At 39.7% G+C, this 23,488-nt stretch overlaps 1 protein-coding gene across 10 annotated transcripts in view; it reads right to left on the bottom strand.

Annotated features, from left to right (window-relative positions):
* The window catches only part of shank3a (SH3 and multiple ankyrin repeat domains 3a), a 151,601-nt gene that overhangs the window by 104,273 nt on the left and 23,840 nt on the right, over positions 1 to 23,488 (bottom strand). For 6 of the 10 annotated variants that reach the window (XR_003670876.1, XR_003670879.1, XR_003670874.1 and 3 more), the window contains exon 2: positions 4,732 to 5,266. Coding sequence is in view for 1 of the 10 variants with exons in the window: in XM_028407478.1 (XP_028263279.1) it covers positions 4,732 to 5,043 (312 nt within the window). In the remaining 9 variants the exon portion in view is untranslated. Of the gene's footprint in view, positions 1 to 4,731; positions 5,439 to 23,488 lie in introns of those variants that run through there. The other 4 variants (XR_003670881.1, XR_003670882.1, XR_003670878.1 and 1 more) reach the window with 3 other exon arrangements.

Genomic DNA, 23,488 nt, shown 5'->3' with positions numbered 1-23,488 from the left:
GATTGGTGATTTCTGAGGCTGAAAACTCTAATGAACTCTTGGACTTCCTTTCCTGGGGCAGTCCTCATGAGAACCAGTTTCATCATGGTGTTTGATGGGTTTTTTAACTCCACTGAGTTCTGAGTTGAGAGAATGTTGGATGTCTTAAAGTAATGCTGGCCTCAATGGAGATACAGTCTGCTCTATATTATAAAATGAATAGCTTTACTTACATTTCTTCCTCACTACATCTTTCTCTTGGTGTTATTTTAGGATGTTTTAGGATGATATGTTATATTTTCTGATGTCTTCTGTGTGTTTCAATAGTTTAGAAGATTAGATATAAACTTTACTTTTATAGAGATTAAGTATACTGCCCACAGACAGCAGGTTAGGACCAACCCTAATGTTGCCATGACAGAGAGAGGGAGCCACAAAAACATAACAAAAACAATGGATTCACTCTAAACTGACCAAGAAACTAATGACTGAATATTTAAACATGAACCCAAATTTTCAAAAAGCATTGAATAGTTCCCAGCACAGTTGTCAAAATCATCAAACATTTTGTCTTAGTTTGGCCAGATACATACAACCATATAATATAACAAACAGTGTAAGGGTGAGTGATGGGTTCTGGCTGTTGAAGACATATCATGAGATGTCCATATCTAGAGCCCCAGAAACTGCTGGCAGCCAGACTATTCAGTACCAGAGAAGCACAGGCCAAAACAATGACTGGATGGATCTGAAAAGGACAATCGACTGCACAAAGCTAAAAGCTACACAGAAAAAGCAGCTGCAATGCAGCAATATTGCAAGAAAAGACTTGCCAATACAGGAGAAAGAGGGCCACAAGATTCTCCAGGAGACAGACACCACAGAAAATATGGACAGTATGAGCAGCATGAGTCGTTTCAGTCGTACTCTCTTTAAGCATGCCCTAGGTGTCTAAAAGTATGGAAGACATAAGAAAAAAAGTGTAATGTGTCCCTACATAATTAAGCTAAGATGCCACAGTCTGCCTGATAAATGAACACTGCAGCCAATGCTGCGATGTTTTGATTTTTCTAATGTACACAGTTCTGTTTCAATTTTGCCAGTCCATGACATTTCCAAATGTGTTTCTTATTATCCATCAACGTTTAAAAGACGAGACTAATTTACTTTCTTTCATGGACCACCAATTTCTCTTTTGACAGTGGATCATTCCGTTAAATTCTCAGGCAATCATCATAAACATTATTTGCTTGCACTGATACAGAAAAATATGACTTAAAGCAGCAACAATCAATGTGACAATGTTAAACTGGCAGTTTTATTGGTATCTACAGATCCCCTTAGTGTCTGTAAATGCAGCAAAAGTGTTTTTAATGGAATTACACAGTTATAAAGTTAAGAATTAACAAACTTTAGTGTTACTGTTTTAATGCTGAGGGAGGACACCACTGTGCTTTCATGTGCTGTCAGACACATCTATTAACTGGAAGAGGGCTGCTCATGAAGCTGTTGTGATGCAATTACTATCTGATTGCATCACAACTCTTCCACAAATCTTCTCATGGCAGCACAGGACTGTTATTGAGTGACAGCTCTTATGGCTCAGAAACAATCCTTGGCAATGCACAGATTGCAGAGATCCAACAGCAGCGGCACTTTATTCTGTCTATTTGTCTGTTATCATTACTCATAGAATTAATAATTAGCAACAACTGTTACGACATGCTGCAGAAACATTTATTTTTCTTCTTCTGTTGTTCTTCCTCAACATTATGTGCACTGATCTTGGCAAGCAAAAACAGCAGTGAGTCAGTGAACTAACCATGTCAGCTAATTTTGCTAAGATTAAAAAAAAAGACTTAATCTGCAGCATGACAAAACTATTTTTTAGACTCGTACACTGTAATTTTCAGTCTTTAATGACTGAAATACTCTAAGTAAAGAGCTGGACATGACACTGAGGAGAGCCGTGCAGCAATGAAAGCAGGAGCACACAGTAGAATTAGAAGATTACATTAAGAGGACCCAACTGAAATAAAAACACTTCTCAAAATGAATTTAATCAGAGGAGCAAGAATATAACACACACATTATTATTTTGGCCAGCCCCTAGAGTTTGAATTAAAAGGGGATGACTCCTCTGTGATGTCATCTATGGGTTTCTGAACAGGGGTTTTGAATCTGTGTGAAAATCTCCAGCTGTGGCCATGAGAGTCTGCACTTTTTCCATGTTGGTAATTAGACAAATCAGTACATCACAAAAATGTCATCAACTTGACTACATTTGTAGAGTAAATACTCACAAGAAGCTATATAGCAAGTACTGGAAACAAGTTGTCACTACATGCAAGAATTCCATCATCCAGGGAGTGTATCTGAGGTAGAACAAGAATGAATGAATAAGTGTCAAGGCCTTCTGAATGAATTATAAAGCAGCCATGAGTACATCTGTAGAATGGCTACTAAAACTACTACAATATCTCAAGGCAACAGCAGGAATGGAAGATGTTTGCCGTGGTACAATAGAAACCCCCTGTACTGCAAAATGGGCAGAAAGAAGGTGGCAGATATCCAGAACTACAATAAACACTGATGATAGAAAGATGATAGCTCCAAAGTTTAAAGTTCAACACAAAGTTATCCATTTTGATTGTGGATTCACAGTGTAATAGAATGAACAGATTTCATATGGACACGTACATCTTCTGTAGAAACAACAAAGCCAGGTAAATGTCTGACAGCAAAATACCTTCTGTGAATGAATAAGGGATGGAATGCACAGAACGCAATTAAAGGATACAGATTCAACAGGTGGGCAGACTACTTATGGTTCCCTTTGAGAGATGAATGACACCTATCAGCAGTATTGGGAAGCTGACTCTTTCCAATCATAGACCACCTCACCAAATTCTCACAACAAAACATTTCACATCTGAGAGAACCAAGAAGAAAGGCCAATATTTTATGTATTAGGCAGTAAAGTATTGGAAAACTTAACAGGGCAGAGATTAAAAAAAGAAAATATGAGGATTAAGTCATTTTACTCTTTGGCTTTCCCCCCACACCGGGCCTCTCACCTCCCATCTTTCCTGCTGAATAAGGAAAGTGCTTCCTGGCGTGATCTTTCATGGTGCTTCCTTCTCCTAAACCAGGCTTGAAACACAGCAGGAGATGTGTAATCCTTCTCCAGGCAGACTATTCTAGTGTAATCTCCTGCTCACTCAGAGTACACACAAGTCATTTTTGACTGCTGCATAAAAGATTCAAACTGTCAGAATCTGGCCATCTGTCTTCTGTCTTTATGTTGGTCTGTCAGACTTTCAGACACAAGTTTGTCTTTCTATCTGTCGTTATGTCACACATGCATGTTCTTCACATAATCACATTAAGGTAAGTCCCCTGGTAATGGAATTAATGGATGGGTATGTGTGCACGTTTGTGTGTGAATGTGTGCCTGCATGTGAGAGTATGCGCAGTTACAGTGTGTGTGCAGTCTTACATCTTTGTCTATACGCTATGAACTGAATGTGCATGCTTAAATGTGTGTGTCCATGTGTGTTTGAGCTTGAATCAGAAAGGTTTTTGTTCACAGACGCCAACTCTGCAGCACCTTTGGGAATTCTATTCTTTCTTTTCAACTGCCCTCCTTATAATTCCTGTCTTTATTCCTGGCATGCATGGCCTGAGTCTCAGTGAGACACAATGGTTCATTTCAGCCAACAACAATGAGGCAAACAACAATAACAAACACACAACCTTTTGCCGTTTTCCATCACTGTCTGAAAAAAGAATATAAAAGGACACTCAAACTAAACCTCCAGCACACCTACATAGTGACCGGCCATAAAGGTTTAATGTACACTTTGCTATACGACAGATATTTTATATGTGCTACTGACATGAGGAGAAAAAGCAGTGTTGTATTGCCCAAACAATTACTGACACACAATAGGGTGGCTGTTTCTGAATTAAAACAGCAGAGCTTAAAAACTGAATGAAATGAGCTCATTTAGGCTGTGGACACTTGCCCTGTTCTATACCCACTCTAGCAACACGCTGACATAGACACACACTGATAGTGAAGAAATGGGAAGTGAATACTGTATACTGGAAATGGGAATACAGTAAAGGAAAAAAGGTTCAATGTCACAGTCTAATGGTTCTGCATTTTTTCAGTGGCTGCACACAGGCACAGACTACATCTTTAGAGAATCTGCTGTGTTATCGACAAAAACCTGTGAATCTGCAACAGATACAGGATGAGGTAAAGTTTTACAGTCCAGGTACAGGATGACTATCACGACTCTCCACTTTGTGTCTTTCTGTGTCTTTTCTTCTTGCCTCCTTTATCCCTAATGCCCCCCCTCCTCCCCATTCCCTCCCACTCCCGCTCTCACCCTAAGTGGCCAGTTGTCAAAGTCAGCTGAAGCCTAGTTAATGAAGAGGTAGATTTATTAGGGAGACATCAGTTAAATAGGCAGGAGGGAGTGGAACCCCCCCAGAAGCCAGTAAGCAAACACAGACAAGTGTGCATACAAAAACAAAAAGAGAGCAGGGAAAGAAGAAAGAGGGGGATAGGAAAGACAGAGAGGATGATAAAAAAGAGACAAAAACAAAATTTGAAGAGGTTTAAAAGAAAAAGAAATCCATGAAGCTCGAAAGGGGTTGAAAGCACCCAGTCAGAGAGGCAGGGGAGAGGCAGCTTCCCTCTCTTTTTTACTCTAAAGCAGTGGCTACAGAACAAGCTCTTACCGTCTGTTGTAGGTCTGGGATTCCAATGCGGATGACCACCGTGTTGCCTGTCGGCTCCTCCATGGGTGCTCTTGCACTGTGGCTACGCTCTGCACCGGGACGGAAAGCCGGAACACCGTGAGGAACGGGAACACCGCTGTCCTCTTCCCGGGAGCTGCTGCTGTCAGTGCTGGCCCCCTGGCTGCCGTTTGCTGCGTGTGTGTAAGGGTGTGTGAGTGTGTGTGAGTGTGTGTGTGTGTGCTGTTGCTGCTGCTGGTCCTGCCGTGGAGGGCTGGGTGGCTCATGTTTGCCGGCTGCCGGACGCAGAGGCATGCTCCGTGTTAGGGGCTCGGTCTATGTCTCTCTCTCTCTCTCCTCATACATATACACACACACTCACACACTCACACACAAGCTCACGATGGCTCTCGCTCACACTACACGCACACACGGCTTGCAGCATGCATCACTCGCCTGGGAGAGAAAAAGAGGGAGGGAGAGAGAGGCAGGGAAGGAGGGTGGCAGAGAGGGAATGGGCAAAGAGGAGGGGGTAATACTGGGAGATTACAGAGAGATGGAGGACAAACACACAAAAGGAAGATAAGTACCATGGGAACTTGAGTAGAAGACAGAGATAAACCAAGACTAAAGAAATTACCAAGTCGACTAGTGTAAAATAATGTATCACTCTGATTTACACAAACGATAGTCCTAATTCCATTATTAAAAAAGATGCACATCTAATCTCAAACTGATAAAACAAAAACTGAATCCGACAGAATGAAGACATTTGCATGAAAATACCTGCTTCTTTAACAACATTACCTGCAGCTGTATTTGAATAATAACAGCACCATTAACAATTAATGTGACTAATAAACTCTGCACATGTTGCAACGTTCATAATCTGACACTGTTCCTGTCACACACTGTTGCTCTTGGTGTGGTATGCTAACACAGCGGTGACATTAGGACAGCATGCGTGTGTGTAGGGGGTGTGTTTGTTCAGATCAATGCGGGGCAGGATTTGGCCTTCATGCTTCACTTTATCTGTGGGGGGGGTGTCACTGATCAAAAGCCTGCCTTGTAAATAGTGACACACAGACAGTATAAGCTGCAGTGAATGCAGAGTTTACATGAATTTTGCGTGGGAGACTTTCATGGGTGGGTGGGTTATTTACCATTTTAACATGCAGCTCCCATTCAGCCCTGACAGTGTGATTAAGGGCTAAACTAAACTTTTTGTTTACTATCCAACACCAAGCTGAAAGTATTGGCTTCATGCTTCAGTTGAAATCAAGATAACAGACATACATGTCAGAGAAGATTAGCACCTGACCTCTGTGTGGTGTGTAATACATAAGGGTTTGCACATTACCAGTTACACAGCCTATCATTTAAACGAGTGGGATTCTTATGCAAGGAAAATGTGCCATAAAACATTTGTGGCATGTCTGTAAATTATTAATCATGATCTTAAGTCAGTGCTATGCTCCATTGTGTTCTCAGTGCCATCCTTGTTCAAGCTACCCCAACAGCCTCAAGACAGCATTCTCTTGTTAGTTGGAGTTAAAAAACCAGCACTTGAATGAAAAAGTGATGAAAGCAAGGAGCTGTTATATAAGATAACGGGGGCAACTGAGAGGATACAAACATGCATACTGTATATATGGTACTGTGCAAGTTTTAAGTCTTTTTAAATGGCAAACCCAAACCTAAACACACAGAGTCCAAGTGAAGGAGAGTTAGAAACAGGGATTTGTTATTTGTGAAGAGCAGTCCCACTTCTATGGTGAATATGTACCCACACAAGTGACTTATGCTGCTTTCCTCTGTAATCACACTCCCAAAACATGGGCATGGGCAAGCTGAGCAGGAAATTGAGCTAACATGTTTTTCTGAATTTGCTGGATGTTGATTGTGGGTATAACTACTGAACTGAATGAGGAGAAAGGACAGTGAATTTTGGTTATTCGACCATTGATAGAAGAAACATGAGGATTTTCAATATTTTTTTCCTATATAAGCACAGTATCAGAATTTATTGACTTATTAGCTCCAAATACAACACAATCCATTTGCTTCAACATTACTGCAGAGGTGCACAGCAGTCTAGGAAATGCAGTCTGTGCCTTTGGACACCCAACTGCTTGAGCCATACCAAACAGCATGTGGCTGTAGTTTCAAACACAAGAAGGAAAAGTCTCCAGTCAAATTACACTAAAACTGAACTTTCTGTCCATCATAGACTTGTGTAACACAGAGCCAACATTTCCCATCAGCCTGATATCATTCTTCCCACAGAGAAGCTCAGTGGTGGCAGCACCATGCTGTGCAGATGCTTTTCATCAGCAGGGACTGGAAAACTGCACATGACGAAGGATGAGTGCTCTAACTACATGAGATTCTTTAGTGCTTTAAAGGCTATGGAATGGCCCACAGTCAGAACCCAAACAAGAAGAAGATTGCTGTGCATTTAGAGCCTATCTATAGTGGAATATGGTTCTGAGTACAGTAAACATTTGTGCTACATGGAGCTTTGGACATGCACATCTACCTGTTGTGGCTATATTTAAATATGTGGGACAACCGGGGCTGTAGGCCGCTTTTGTGTTTTTAATGTTGTTGGTCCTTTTGCTCTGCTCCACACACACTAGAGTGTAATTTTGTGTTTTAGTGAAATGTTGTATTATGTGCTCAATGTGTCCACAATTCACTTTTTCAACAAATCAGCATTCAATCTACACAAACCACCATCACTGTCATGCAACCAGCTGTTGGGACATTGGATGGCTGTACACTGCTAAAAATGAAGAAAGGTATAAAAACCTTCAAAAAGTTTTATTATTGAGCAAAAAAGTGTACCCTATATAGGCACTTAAAAGTGCCTATATAGGGTGAATTCTCTGTTAAGAGACTCTAGACAACAACTAAAGAACAGCTGTTTTGATTACCGTATATACTACAAGTTAACAAATGGTGCTATGTGACTGAACAGAGATTTGATGAAACTGAAAAATATGGAAGGTATAATTCTTTTAACGTTTCAGTGTGTCTCTGTGGATTGCCTGTGATGACAGTTTTTGCAAAAAATATCACCTCATTATATCAGAAAAGGCTTCAGAGTCCTGTGGAGAGCTTCTCAGAGAAAACAGTTTAAAAGTGAATCCTGCTTCTTGTACTGTATGCTCACCAGCACAGTGGAAAGACTTAACTACCAGGAGAGTCTGACAACAAATACCACTGTCCTAATTTGGAGGCACACGAGCAAAGATTAGGTTCACAGATTAAACCTTTTTGTAGGGTTTTGAGAGAGTGTGAGCTATATTTATTGATTTGATGTTCACCTGGCACCAACATCACATAGGATTGCATGTGAGTGCACTACTGCTGGACACTCGACAGTATGTAATCCCTTTAGCACTGAGCAAAGGGCATGGCAGGTAGCCACAGAGGATTTGTAAGGTCACTATAGCCTTATGTGAATTCAGTCGAATTTAAGGGTACAAAAACTTTGATAATGCTTGAAGCTATTTTCTAATGCATTTCTGTGCCCATGGTATGCTGCTCAAAACTGCCCCACTTGTAAGCTACACCTCTGAACTTCAAGTTTAGACCCATTTTAATGTAAGAAGTACTCAGAATGACTATCTAAACTGATGACATTAACTGCATGTTGAATAGCAACAGTCAAAAGGCAAAAGGTGCCAATAAGCAATAATGATGCCCCTGGATAGCTAGAGAAGAGCTATACAGACATTTCATCCTACTTGCATCATACAAGCATAAACTGTGGCCAACAGCCCTTGAAGAGATTCATACAAGGAGCAAGTTATCAGGTTGAATAAATGCAAAGACAGAAAACGACAGGGATAAAAGAAAAAAGTTAGAGTTAATATGCACTTTTTACCCAATGTGTTTAACCCACCTTCATTTTTACAAATTTGTCCTTTAACATCTGAAATATTTCAATATGCTGGTGTCTGAGAATAAACACACAAATCTAAAACAAATTAAAACATCTAAATAAAGTGTGCACTAACATTAAACACTGCTGCCTGATTTTGAGCCCACAAGTATGATTGCCACTCCCTTGCTGGCCACACTGCAGGGCCAAGTACTCACAGTACAAAAGCTTCATTCTGTTTACCTCGTGGAATATTTAAAAGCTGTTTTGGGCACTCTGACAGATGCAACTCTTCACAACTGTATTAATCAAAATGTGCTCATCATAACATAAGAGAGCATAACAACATATCAGACCATGACTGACTTACACGGAACTATCTAACTGTAGAGTGCCCAAGGAAACCTCTGCATTAGTTGTTATAGTAAATACTGGTTTCAGCATCATAAATGAAATACATTTGGAAAACCTACTAATTAACTCTATTAATCACTAATGACGCCTTTGCCATATGTGATGCTATGTGACTGCTTAATGAAATTAGCTGGACCTTGAATGGGGCATGAATAATTCAACATTAACATTTATCACTGGGCCCTATTATGGTATAGTAAAAAATTCACTTGCATTTCTGGCCCCAGTACCAACTTAAATAGATATGGGAGCTTGAAGGGTGTCCATATGTAAACACTGTTGCCCAGGTTCTCTGTTTAACTCCCATTGCTGAGGAACATGATGAGAGTGGACTAGAATTATAAGAAGGCTAGCTCCTATGTCTCAGCTAACAGCTACTGCCTCCTCTCTCTTCAGCTCAGATCTCTTTCACCCACCCCATCTCTTGCGCTCCAGTCCAGTGAAAACAAAGTGAATAATTCATGACCATACCGAGCAGTGTGTGCATGGATCCAGTGCAATGTATGCATGTGTCTAAAACATCCGCTAGGTTAAAAAGTCCCCCTGTACAACTAACTAACTAACTGAAATCCAATACAAGTCACCAGGCAGCCCTACTTCCCTCCCCTCTAAAACATAAAAAATAAGGGTGGAGGCAGAGGGAGGAAGAAAGATAAGGGTAAGCATGAAGCAGAAAGGGTCAAACAGAATGTGGCCAAATCAGTCAGTGGGCCAAGAAAAAAAAGTAAGAGGGAAAGGCAACGTAGAGGAAAGCGGGAAGTTAGCAGGGTAACGACAGAAAAGGGGGGGAGGGAGAGTCTGTAAGAGGGTGGGAGAGAGGGAGGGAAAGATTACATACAGCCAGCTTTGACAAACCAGCCACATAGCCCACGGCCTGGAGTAAATGTGATAACTGTTCACAGACCCCATCAGAGTGTGCTTCACGCTCCTCTACACCTGGTAAAGCAAATGTCATGGCCACTCACAAACTGAAGTCACCCAGGGCCACATTTATTCACAGGCATACACACACATACACACACTTTATCTCTCTGTCCCGTAACACATTTCTTCAGTTTTATTCATTCCATCTTCTATTCATACTACAGACCCTCACTGTCACTCATTGTGCCTTTGAATGAAGGTAATTCATTGGCAAAGCTGAGAAACATCAAACAAAAATGAAGGATGTGAATTCCAGCTGTCTGCTGTGAGTCCTGAAGTACTCATATGTAACAAAGTCTTTTTCTTACCATCAGGTGCAAAAGGCTAATTTATCTCTTAAAGTAGCTGACTTCTTAAGATGGCACAAATCTATTTTTCATACTGAACCTAAATCAGCATACGAAAATTAGATTTATAGTTGGTTTGTTAGTCGTTTTGTTACAATTGCCAAAAACGTTTTGATGAGAGGTGGTGAACATTTTTATCAGAACATGGTTAACCAATGGACCATTAAGAAAGAATATGTGGTGGATTTATTTCAATCAAAAATTGGGGGTTTTCAGATAAAACTGTGCAAAGGTGGAAAATCACAGCATGTTACTGCTCTGCATTGATAACATGCAGAACTGATGGGGTTAACCTTATTTCAGGTCAAAATTTGAACTAATCATCCTTCAGCTGATGCATAGATCAATCATAAATACATCTAACTTTAGAAGATCTGATGTTCTTTGAGATTCTTCATTAACAGCAAGTTATTGGTTAAATGCCCTTGACCTCTCTGCTGACAATTTCTTACAGTGATCTGCTACATACCGAGGGGAGGCTGGTGGATTTTCCATAGTATGGACAATAATGACTGATGACAGGAGCTGTCTTTAACCAGTCCACTAGGCAGGTTGAATTTGACTGACAAGCAAAGCAGCTTCATATTTAACAGGACTAACATCTGTTAGAGAAGACAGGGGAGTGTGTGCTGCATAGAACAAAATGTTTGATCACCAGGAAGAACTTTCTGTTCTCCAATCAAATATCTTTGTATCAAGTATCTTTGAAATATAAGCACATATATACGTATAACTATGTTGAAACACATGGGAGCAACAAACAGTAAAGAACTGAAGTAAAGAACATTGCGGTCTTGAGGCACTATGTGGCAAAAGACTGTTAGAGAGCCCACTGGAGAGGACATGGATAAGTAATTTTGGACATTTGGTATGAAGCAGTGTCAACAGACACACACGTACCTTAGTGTCTCTATCTGACACATACACTCACACAAAACTCAGCCAGCTCACATGGATCAGCCACTCAGCGTAAACAAAACACTGCCTGACCCATCCAGAGCCCCGGGGCCACATGCAGAGACCCCATATGGAAAATTAGCCATGCGCTAAAAGCTTTTGGAATCAATATTCTACAGTAGCTGCACCACATCCCAAAGCCACTGTCTCTCCTGTTCGCATGGGCTGACACAGCAAGCAGATGTGCTTTTTTCCCCTCTCTCTTTTTCTCTCTCTCTCTCACACACACACACACACACACAAAGCTGACATGAATGGTAGCTACAATGTGTTTTAGTTCCCAGCAGGGTAATCATAATATCATATTTTTTTTATGACTTATAATATCAGTGTTTATTTAGATGTGGTTGGCAAAGAAGGAAGACAGCTTGGCAAACTCCTTCAGTGTGCCTTTTCAAACCATCACCCCTGCAGATAGAACTGTAAGTGTGAGAGAAACATTTTAATGTGATGGAAAACATATTGCATTCCTTTTTTGTCTATACTGCAAAGAGCACATTTGAGTACACAGCAATTTCTACAATCTGTCAGAAAAGATTTCAGCTGTGTAAATGCATCACTGACCGTGCTGAAGCGATATTTCTCACATTTGTTCAGGTACCACATCAGTTTAGAGATGACAGACATGACAGTGAAACAGTTCTATTAGTATGCAAAATCTCAGGAAAAGTATTGCTCTAGACTACAGAAAATCATCTATGGGGTATCACTCAAGAACACAATTATCTAACGAAAAAAAAAAGTTTTGTGTAGAGTATATTGCTGCAGTGTATCTGGAGGAATGTAGTAGACAACCAAAAAGAAAGTTAATCATGTGTGCCAAAATCCATTTCCACACAGCATCCTCACTGATTTTTCTCTTCCTATCGCTGCCATGCTTCCTCACACTGTTCTTTTCTCGCAGTCTGTGTGTTTATAAACTCTCTCTCTGTGACCACAGAAAGTTGCAGATGTACAGTATCTGTTGATCTCCCTGTTTCTAGGGATGCTGCTGGAGTGGCAGTGGGTTCTTTGATGCAGGCTGCCTATTAATAATCAATGGGGCTCCCAGGAGAAAATTTCATAAAGCCTGCCAGCCAATTAAGACCTGTTTCATACCATATACTACATTATCCCTCCATACACCACCACAGTTCTTAAAAGGGAGGCTGGGGATGGTAAGGAGGTCAAGGATGCCACTATGCCAGGCTCCAATTAATGCTATCAGATACTGTATATGCCACAGTGGGGAATCAGCGTTTGTACTTTTAGCACACAGAACTATCACCCAGAACAACCTAAAGCTGTGTTTTTCCTCAGTTGTATAAAAAGATGTGTGCAGCTGATTATTACCTGCACAGACTAGTAAGGTAGCTGAGATATGCAGGTACATATAAAACAATGGTAATAACACTTACGTGGTTATAATACATGCTCTAACTATCAGGCTACTGTCTCCTTTGTGCCGTATGTTGTTATGAACCATATGTTGTGGGAGATTAAGGTATAAATATTACACAAATCTGCCAAAATCACACAACGTTCCTCTTGTTCATGAGATATTAGGCACTACACCTACAGGGGACATACATATAATATGTTCCTCTGAGTAATCTCATTGTTCATTTACTGCAGTTCCTCCATAATTACCCTAATATTCCCTAGGATAATCCTAGTGAATTCACTGAGTAATGCAGTGCTCACAGTAATACATAATATAAAATTGTATATTTACATGAAAAGGGGCATATTGTCAAGTTCATAAAACCAAAAAAATATCTGCAATTCCCCTCTGCAAACTTTTTTTTGATAATGTGAAATTGTGCCCCTATAATAACTACTATAAGTACTACTTTCCTTTAGTAACAGGCCACAATAGACAATAAAATGGATCCTGAAAACCAAAACAAAAGTCATGTATGGGGACTTCACATAAGGTCAAATTAAAGTTAAAAACCTGATGGATTCATAGAGAATTCTTTACTAATAAAGTTATCCAAGTAACCTGAATCACAAGAATCTAGGCATGTCCACAGACAGTGTATCACTCTCAGATGTTAACTAATACAGACATGTCACACCTTTATCATCATGGTTTGAAAACTGCCACAGCTGCATGCATGAATGCTAGCTTGTTAAGGCTACCTTATGCCATAGTAGTTTGGCTAACATTATTAGAGTTCAGTCAAAACAAAAACAGCTTTAAGCCTGTAACTACACCGTGGTATATATTTATTTCTTCTTTAGGGAGATGTGTTCTGACATCCATCCGACATAGTGTCATAAATATTTCATGCCATTACTCCATCACTTTGCCCTTAAACCACTAGTTGTTCATGTGTTCTTGTATCCATGTGAAGCTGAGAGTAAAATTACAGAGAATGATAATGAGGGAGAATTAAGACTGAAGGAGAATTGCTTCTACATTATTAACATGTTAGGAAAGAAAGGATGACAGACTAAAAGGTAAGGTAGCAATCATCAGATTAACCTACTTTATCCCTCTCAACCTGGGATTTACTATAAGCCATCTCTTTGTGGGCTTTCATGACTATTGATCTTGATCTGTCATTTGTGAGAAAAATGCATCTGGGTCACAATGCAGTCCAGTAACAGTGACACATCAGACTATAGAGTTCAGATCTGGGCTGTCATGCAAAGAAACGTCTCTCAAAGAAAAATGGTGCATGTGCATGTAAACACCAAAGCTAGGAAAACACAAGATGATACAAACAGTAATCTACACATGCCAGTTAGTCAACACAGCATGTATTTCTTATTGAATAGATGTGTTGTTTAAAAAAGGAATAAACACTAGATGAGTAAGTACAGAGGACAATAATGCTTCCATTAATGTCTCACTTGTCAACCCTAATACTGCATGTTGCCTCAGACTGTGCCAGTAAAAACCACACATGCCACAAAACAGAAGCAGGAAATTAAATTAGGAAAAGTGCTAAATGTAATAGTAAAGGGAGAGACATGCATAATAAAACTGGGAAAACAGATGAACTGAATGCAATATTGCATCCCACTTTTTAGTTGATGTTTTCAGAGTTCAGTACTTCTCATCCGTTCACGTGCTGATGTAAGTGGTCCCAATTCCTGTCATAAAAATCTTTTTAGCATTTCTACAGGTGTTATATTGACTGAAAAGTTAATAATCTTCACCACACATTTCTTGATGTCATCTTCTGACAGATCGGACCTGGTGTGATCAGTTTTGATTTCTTATATGCTTTCACAGACAAGTTGCCCCTAAGCAAAACCAGTTAACTGCTCCAGTGGGTCTGCCTAATGTGCACCGTTACAGGTGCAAATGTGTGAATGAGAAAAGCCCTGCAGGTCACACTGCCTGCATGCCAACTTTCACTCATTAAATCTTTAGCCTGAGATGTACGTGGCTATGTACATAAAAAACGCTGTGAACAAACATCAGCTCCATTAGAAAGAAATCTGTGCTGCAAAATTTTCAAGTGCTCCGAGTTACTCTCTGCAGACACATTAGTCAGTCCTTTTAGGAGCCCTCTATTTCCACTGTTCCTCTTTGTCATCTTCACTGATATAAAAACAGATTGTGCTGAGAGAAAACAGTGTTTCAGTTCCAAGCTGTCCTCATTTTTGTTAGTAATGGAAAGAGAAGATCATAACTACATTCCTAACAAACAATTTTATCTAGATAAGTCTGCTTACTGCAAAAAGTCTCAGCTTCATGCCCAGAATGAATAAACCAGATTTCATAATATCTGTATATTATGCCATGAGTTGCTGGAATACAGTTATTGCAAATTAGATGTTGGAAACAAAGTAAACTAAAAGTTTGCACCTCCACACAAGCTACCACCCAGCATAATAAGAACAATGCAGTACGTAGAAGCTAATGCTCTGTGGCTAACATTGTTCAAGATGACCTGCAGCAAGAAAAGTTGGCTTGTCAGTGTTTTGTGTATTCAAAACAAACTTAAAATTAATGAAGTTACATGAGAGGCCTGATTATTGGGCCGTTGTTCAGATGGTGCTGCAGAAAACTCCTGAAACATTAGGCTTTTGCAATTTTCCTGCTAGGTTACCTAGGTTTCCTGCAAGGTTACCTGTAGGACAACCATCTCTAGAAAGATGGTTCCGAGCGTCTCACAATTACCATGGGAATACAGGCTAGGCCACACAAAGTAGTGATGAGTCTCATGTATTTACAATTTTGAAAACTATCAGATAAAACACTGTTACTTATATATTCCTTAGAAAAGCCACTGGGTCATGACTCAGACAGCCAAGCATGCAGACAAACATATGTTCTCCTGTCTCTGCCTGTCTAGCTTTAACTTTAAAACTAAACTTTTCAGAGATTTCACTCTAAGAATTTATAAATATGTGGCACTCTCTTCCCTCAAAACACCCATCCCCACCCCCACACCTCTCTTTTCTTTAGCTCATCCCCTCCCTACACCCAAATTCGTCTGTTGTCGATGTGTCGTGACTGTCTGCCAAGCGCAGTAATTACAGTACAGCAGTAGGAGCTGAGCAATAGGGAGAGAAGCAGCATATCAAACACGACTGCACAGGGCACTGGGTGTAAAAACTCATTCTCAGAACTACAGGCTGCTGCATGCAGAGCACCAGACCACAACTATTGCCATCTTCATTTTTCCCCATATATCTGGGCTTTAAGTCATACATCGACTAAACAATCCACTGGGGTTGTAACATATGGTATATATTACAGGTTTAATCACTGGTACGGCATTTTTATTTATAAGTAATACTTGTATATCTAAAAATAGCCTAATCCGACCATCGACACACAAACTTGCACATACACACACACAAACATACACTTGCTAATGTATTGCCTATTACACTGACAGTATTGGCAGCGGGCCCAGAGCATCAGATAGTTTATGATGATGGAAACAATAGGCGTGGTTAAAAAATAACTTTATTATCAAATGCACCTCAGTGACAAAAAAGGGGCACAGTGACAAGAGATGAGTAAGTGCATGCACTGCTCAGACAGTGGGGGTGAAAGGGGTAATTAAACTGATACCAAAAGTGCTTATTCAGTAACAATTACAGCTAAATATGAGCTGATTAAAAAGACCTAGGTCTATGTTTGCCATAAGCCCATGACTTCATTCTGCACTTCAACCAGAAACCTGTACTTTTATAAAGAGCTAGCAGTTGAGATGTAGCTACTGTGTTAAAGAGGCAGATGCTTAAAACTATCCAACCACAGATTCAAGAGCTTGAAGTGAGGCAACTGGACTTTCTTGAAGATGTTTTGCTGCTGCTCCAGGCATCTTGGAGCAGCAGCAAAATGCCTTCAAGATACTCTACAGGTCCAGTTGCCTCACTTCAAGCTCTTGAATGAAAATGACCTAGATGACTGAGAATGATCATTGACCTATCCAACCATAGGGGCTTTAGGTACAGAATATTAACTATATTCTCATTTTCCATTCTTTGTTCAGATCTGACATTTCCATAAGTAGCAATATGCTCTGACACCTAGAACCTACATACACAGCTCTGCAAGGGAAAGGCTAATCAATAGCCTCTGGAGATGAAGTGTTTATGTTTCTAAAGCTACAATAGCTCTGTGTGCTTTTGTGCTCGAGTGTGTGTTTTATGCCCATATGTGTATGTGTTTGTGAGTCTTTTCTTATATGTGTGTATGTGTGTGTGCTTTTTCCTGCATTTGAAATTGCGGCCCTTCAGTCTTAATGGCCAGCAGAGAAAAATGATTCCCTTCTGTCCCAGGGGCGGTGAATTAAGAACTGTTCCAAACATTTTCTTTTCTTAACAAAAGCACACCCACCACTCAGAGTAGGAAAAACTATGGAAAGGTCACTTTTTATCTGTTTTAAGTCTATGTTATGAAAGAAAAAACACAGTTCACAGCACGCTCGTACACAAACAGCTCAAATGAGGGCTGCATTAAAAAACTAACCTCGCTGGTTCAGGGGTGGTATAATGAGGGCAGCAGTGTGTGTGTGTGTGTGTGTGTGTGTGTGTGTGTGTGTGTGTACAGAACAGCTGTTTGGTGCAACACATGCACTCACACAGTAGAAAAAACTGGCATGAGTTTCACTCCATTTTGAATGTATTGGCTAATGCAATAGTGCCAGCTTTTTTCAGTTTTTGTTCCAATGCAGCCGTTTTTAGAAGCATGGTCATTATCGGATCATTACCCAATGCCCCACACCTTATAACATCTGCACCCACTTTCTTTCTTAAAAAAAAAACTTTAGCCAAATTTAGAATTAACCATACAAAAATATGTCATGATTAGTACAAGGTCTCAACAATGAGAGAGGAATAGAGGAAAGAGGAATATGCTCAAACACACTTATGCTTAGAAACAGAGAGGACCATGAACCAAGTGTATCTGCAGTTCATTATCTTTAGAGGATGACTCAAATAAGTCCTGCAAATTCATAAACTGGTTCATCCAACAGAATGGCCTTCAGGCTAAACATTTACACCATTACACCAAACAAAGACTTCAGTCACAAAGCTGTTTGCCCAGTTCACACAGTACTGGAGTAATTCAGTGTTCAAAAGGGAACTTAAATTGGTTTATAGTGTAGCCCTTTGCAAAAAAAAATGTGCACCTTCAGCTTGCTAAAGTCTTTTGAAGACAGCTGCAGCCGCTTCATATTTGGCACTGGGAAGCAAACAACACAACTATACCTCTCTCACATGCACACACACACTGCATTACATTCTACACTCAAACACACACATGTAAAGCTCATTACAGCCTCACACAAAGCTCCCACAGGTCTATGGGAGAAACTAATTAGTTGGAATAACTCAGTGGAGTATCTCTCATCGCTTCCTCAGTGGTGTCAATACCTTTTGCCAAAGGTAATTTACCTGCTGGACTCTTAAATTTGAGGGGACACTGTGTGCGATTTATTTTTTGTATGTGCAAATAACCATTTAATAGAAACATCATATAGTAAATGCACAGTCAATCCTTTAAGTTCCTTTACAATTACTTAAAGGAAACCAAAATTTAAGAGTCATTTTACTGCTCAGCAGAATGATGAACTAGCAGTAAACCCTGTGTTGATGTGAAAAGGTGATCAAGATGTATTTATTACCATGATCGTAATTAGAAAAGAAAGAATAAAATATTTTATACAATGCCAAGTCACATTTACCCAGAATATCCCAGATTGAAGTGGCAGATTTTGTATAAAAATGTTCTTTAGTGAAATCACTTTTAAGCCATTGTAGGCTTAGTGGGGAAGAAAAAAAAGGGATAGAGGAGGATTAGTGATGAGAAGCAAGAAAAATAAGGCAGCTGAAAAATCAATCAAGCTGCATTTCCAAAAACTTTCCATATAATGTCATTACTTCATGAGGAGAGGGCAGATTCAGTATAAAGTCTGCTGGTCAGACAAGGCCAGCAGACAATGGTACAACCTCATGGCCTGTGTGTTATTTATTGACTGTTAATTCCATCAAAATATTGACTGATCAGATAATAGTTTCACATCAGTTCAGCACTATCCATGGCTGTGATTCAAACCAGTGTAGTTGGTAAACTGCACAGTGGTGTAATCCTCACAGCCCCTTTGGGACAATGTAGCCCCCAACTGACACTCATATACACAGACTAAGTGTTGAGGCATTTGTTAATCTTGTAAACATCCTTTCACTGATCTCTCATTAATTCAGCCCAGAGGAAATGCAGGGAGGGCAAGAGATAAAGAAGAAGGAAGGGGGGGAGAGGGTTGGGGGGGGGGGGGGGGGGGGGGTGTAAAGGCAGCTCCCTCCACTCTCTTAAAATATGCTAATGGTAACATTGGAATAACTTACAAGACATTTGGGTTTATGTCTGCATTTTATAATTGTTTACACTACTGTGTGTGTCCATAATTCACACTACTGTGGCAAGAAGGTTTGCTGTGTCTATCAGCAGTCTCCAGAGCATGGAGGAGATACCAGGAGACAGGCCAGTACCCCAGGAGACATGGAGGGGGCCAGAGGAGGGCAACAACCCAGCAGCAGGACCACTACCTCCATCTTTGTGCGAGGAGGAGGTCCTACAGGCATTTGGAGGCCACACACTCCTCCTCATTTTGACTTGTCTTGAGGAATTTCCACTCAAGTTGGATCAGCCTATAATGTGATTTTCCACTTTTATTTTGAGTATGGTTCCAAAGCCAGACCTCCATGGGATAATCATTTAGATTTACATTGATCATGTTTATGTTATTTTGTTCTCAACATATTCCATTATGTAAAGAATGAACATTTTCAACCTGAATATTTCATTCATTGAGATCTAGGATTTGTGTTTTTTGTGATTTGTGTACAAACTAAAAGTCTGAACAGTAATTTGCAAGTGGTACTTTTAGTATGAATATTGGTAGAAGACTTTATATTACTGGAGTATTGGTTTTAGTCCCTTGATGTCAAAAAACCATAACTAGCATTAGGGAGGTGCCGAAGTGGTCTCTAATAGCAGCAGTGTACAGCCCTGTCCTTACTAACAAAAGCACAAGATGGCATTGCACCCCACAGAGCACTGAGCTCATCTTCATCATCAAGTCAATCGGGTATCACAAGGCCAATTTGAGCTTGGAATGAGATGGCCTAATCCACAGAAGAACTGTGGCGAGATGCTTTAAAAAACCTGGCTGCCAACCAACCTTGAAAAACTGCTCAAGTGTACCCATGAGAATTGGCGTTTATGGAAGGTCAGTACTGTTTACTCCATTTTGATATTATTGCCTTATTATTCACAGCCTGATTTCTGAAGGCATTCTTCATGTATACTTTAAGTATATTTTTAAGTATGTAATGTTTTAACCAGTGATGCCTTACTTGAGTGGGTCTGCAGGTCAGTCTGAGTCCACTCAAATCAGAGTGGACACTGAGACGATTTTACACCGGCATGGGAAGAAGAAATGGCTTTTTAACATCAAACCTCAGCAAATTACTTTCACAAAAACGGGATTGTAAATCTGGGGAAGCAGCCAGACCCTTGCACAGAGGTGCTGGAGCAAAAAAAAGAAACACTTCCATACAATTATCTAAAATGCATGCATAATTATGATTTAATTTGCACATTCTGGATGACAGTGATTAATGTGAATGATAAAATGCAAACAGACAGAAGCAAAGAAAGACAAGAGTGCAAAACAAGCACCCAAAGCATTATGCTAAATGGAAGGGTTCATTTATCTGAACATTAATTAAAACACATAATTTTACTTGGATGCCTGTTGCATGTGGGATACCTTATTACAACACATCAGTGGTTAAGTAAGCATTTTATTCATATCAATAATTTGATCATAGTTTGCACTGTGTAAAAATGTCTCTGCCTATTGTCTTTATAGTGTAGATGAAAATATAGTCACTTTTTTGCATTGAGAGCAGCTGGTCAGCAACAGTGAACTGTATAGAAACAAGCCAAATGCAAGCAAATGTCACATCAGAAGGACATCTGTGTCATCTGTCATCTAGGTCATGTTATATCTGACAGTTTAAAATGGAGGCAACTAAACTCAGCATAATTTTGTGACTTCATGAGTCCTGAGAACTGATAATAAATAAAAAAGTGTTCTCTTAAACATAAGTCAAGATACAAGCTTTACAATGAATTATAAATTCTTCATCTTATACACTGACATTGCTGAATTAATCAATGTCTATCACGTTTGTTGACTTTAATTCTCATGTTCCCACAGAGAAAGTCACCGATGTAATGTTTACTTCTCATGTATTGCGCCTGCAGTAAGACACATTTTAGACTTCATCCACATCTAAATTTGGATTTATGGACTATAAGTATTGACAACAAAAGACATAACAGAATATAGTGGGACAACAAGTGTCACAGCTCTCCAGTGACACATGCCTCATCACTCCATGAAGATAATGCAACAATATACCTGTGTGTAAATGCAAGACAAGAAAAACCTTAAAATGTTTTGAATGAGATTTACATGATCTAAGACCCTTTACTTCCCACCCCAGAGTGCCTGTAAAAGAAATAAAGATAACATTGTTTGTTTTCTCTGTGACTACATCTCCCTATCCACCAACAAAAAATATGAATATCCAAGAGAGATTTGATAAAAATGTCCCCATGTGTGCAAGCATCCTCATGATAATCAAAGCCATTGTGTAATCATCCATTTCAACGACAGTTATGTTTTCCATTCACCAATAAACTTTAAACACTTTCTGGGACATTTTAATTTATATGTGCAGAGATATGCAAAATTATATATGCAATATAGTATGCAAATAGACTGTATATTTCTAGACGTAAAAGATGCCTAACTTTTTAAAGCTGTGAAAATGTGTAGTTTGCTGTATATAGGTTTTGACCACAGACACTACAGGTTAGTAATATTTAACCGTATCATGTTCTTTATAAAGGACAGACAGTAAAAGCTGTACGTTTTAAAAGTTACAGAGCCATGTTTCATCGACCTCCACTGTGTGTGACACTTGAATGACCTGCACGAGCCATCAAGCGTGACCAACAGCCAATCAATAATCAGCACGCCTACCTACAACCCTCCCTTCTCATGCACTTGTTTGAGAAAAAGTAACTGATTATTCAAATACTCTATCATCACAAGCCCTCTAAATTCCTCCTTTTTTATGTTCAAATTATTCTGAAAACGTCATGAATGCCAAATCTGCACAGGAGAGGCACACTTTGCACTTAAAAGACAGGCAGCACAGACAACAGGGCACAGACGTGAACATCTAATTACAACAGCAAAGATCAAGAAAACCCTGCTTCAGAGACACATACCGTCAACTGTCCTGTTTTCTGAATGGATAGGCAGAGAATACAGCGTTAATGAACAGGAAAACCAAAGCCGTCCATGTGTGCTGGTCTCCACTCTGGGAATGCGGGATCTAGGAGCAGACCCAAACCCGTGAGAAGTAACAGAGGTAATAGGATCACGCCTGTCCATCTGGCCTCATCCCAAGACACGCTACAGGCTATAAATAACACCTCCACAGCTAATACTGTTGATTTTCTAATTCTGTACCTACTCTGAGACAATTCATCAAACTTAAGAAAAACAAATGGTCTTGTTTTGAACCCATTTAATAACGTAATAATGGTTCTTAACACCAATGACTAATGAAAGCTGAACTCTTTCCTAAAAATTTGTTTTTTAATTGACAGTCTGCTGCATCAATTCAATCAATCAAAAAAAATTAGGATATATCAATCTATACTGTTGTCTCCAGGTGATATTCAGAATCAGGACTGTTGACAGCACTGACAATGACAGCAAAGTGTCAGTTGCAAGTGATGCAAAGGCACCCATTTCTAAAATTTTTTAAATGGTTTTGGCACTTTGGCCTTTACTCAGTGTGCTGACAGTAGGGTGAAAAGAAACATGGTGTGAGGAGGCTCCTAAAAAAGGAAAAAATCATGCAGCTCAGCAGTTTGCACTGTCTGGGTTTGAACCTCCTGGCCTCTTAGAGCCTCTCTGTGTGTTTACCCCATGCCTTCATGGGTTTCCTCCCTGTTAGCCCTGTGAGAGACCAGCTACCTCCAGGATCTACTCAGCCTTTCTCCCATTGACGGTTAGAACAGGCTAGCTCCATAGGATATGATAGGATAGAAGCACAATAAGAAACCCTTATTTTTGCAGAGCTGTGAATAATTATGAAAAATAAGTCTAAGTTGATATGTCCATAAGTTCCTTTGGATTAAATGTGTATTGAACAGCTGTGCTATTTTGAACATAAAGTATGAAAAACTCAAGATAAGGCACAATAAATACAAAGAAGTGACATCCCTATACAGTACAGTCATTGTACTAAATAAATGTAGAATACTCTATTTGCACAGAGCCTCTGTTTTGATACGGAAGCAGAAATATTTTCAATATTAAACAGTACTGAGAATTTACAACCTGAATAAGAGATCTAAGCAGCCCAAAATATGAGATCTTCATTAAATATTCATCAGTGACACGCTACAGTAACGATTTCTAACAGCTCTGAAAGTGTTTGTTGCATAAAACACTTCATATTAGTGAACATGGAACAACAGAGCAGATTGACATACAGTGGATTTGTTTGCAATACTACAAGTAGTTTGAGCTCTCTAGGGAACTGTCTTTGTCCAAGCATGAATGGAAGCAAAGCACACTTACTGAACAAAAGCTGTACTTTGGCCAACACACAGAATACTTCAGCCGATAGCATCAATCAGAAATGGCAGCCAGTGATACTTGGGGTTATCAGCCAA

This window comes from Parambassis ranga, chromosome 6, assembly GCF_900634625.1.
Source record: "Parambassis ranga chromosome 6, fParRan2.1, whole genome shotgun sequence".
In the NCBI taxonomy this organism is placed as follows: Eukaryota; Metazoa; Chordata; class Actinopteri; family Ambassidae; genus Parambassis; species Parambassis ranga.
This window is presented reverse-complemented; position numbering and strand designations above follow the sequence as displayed.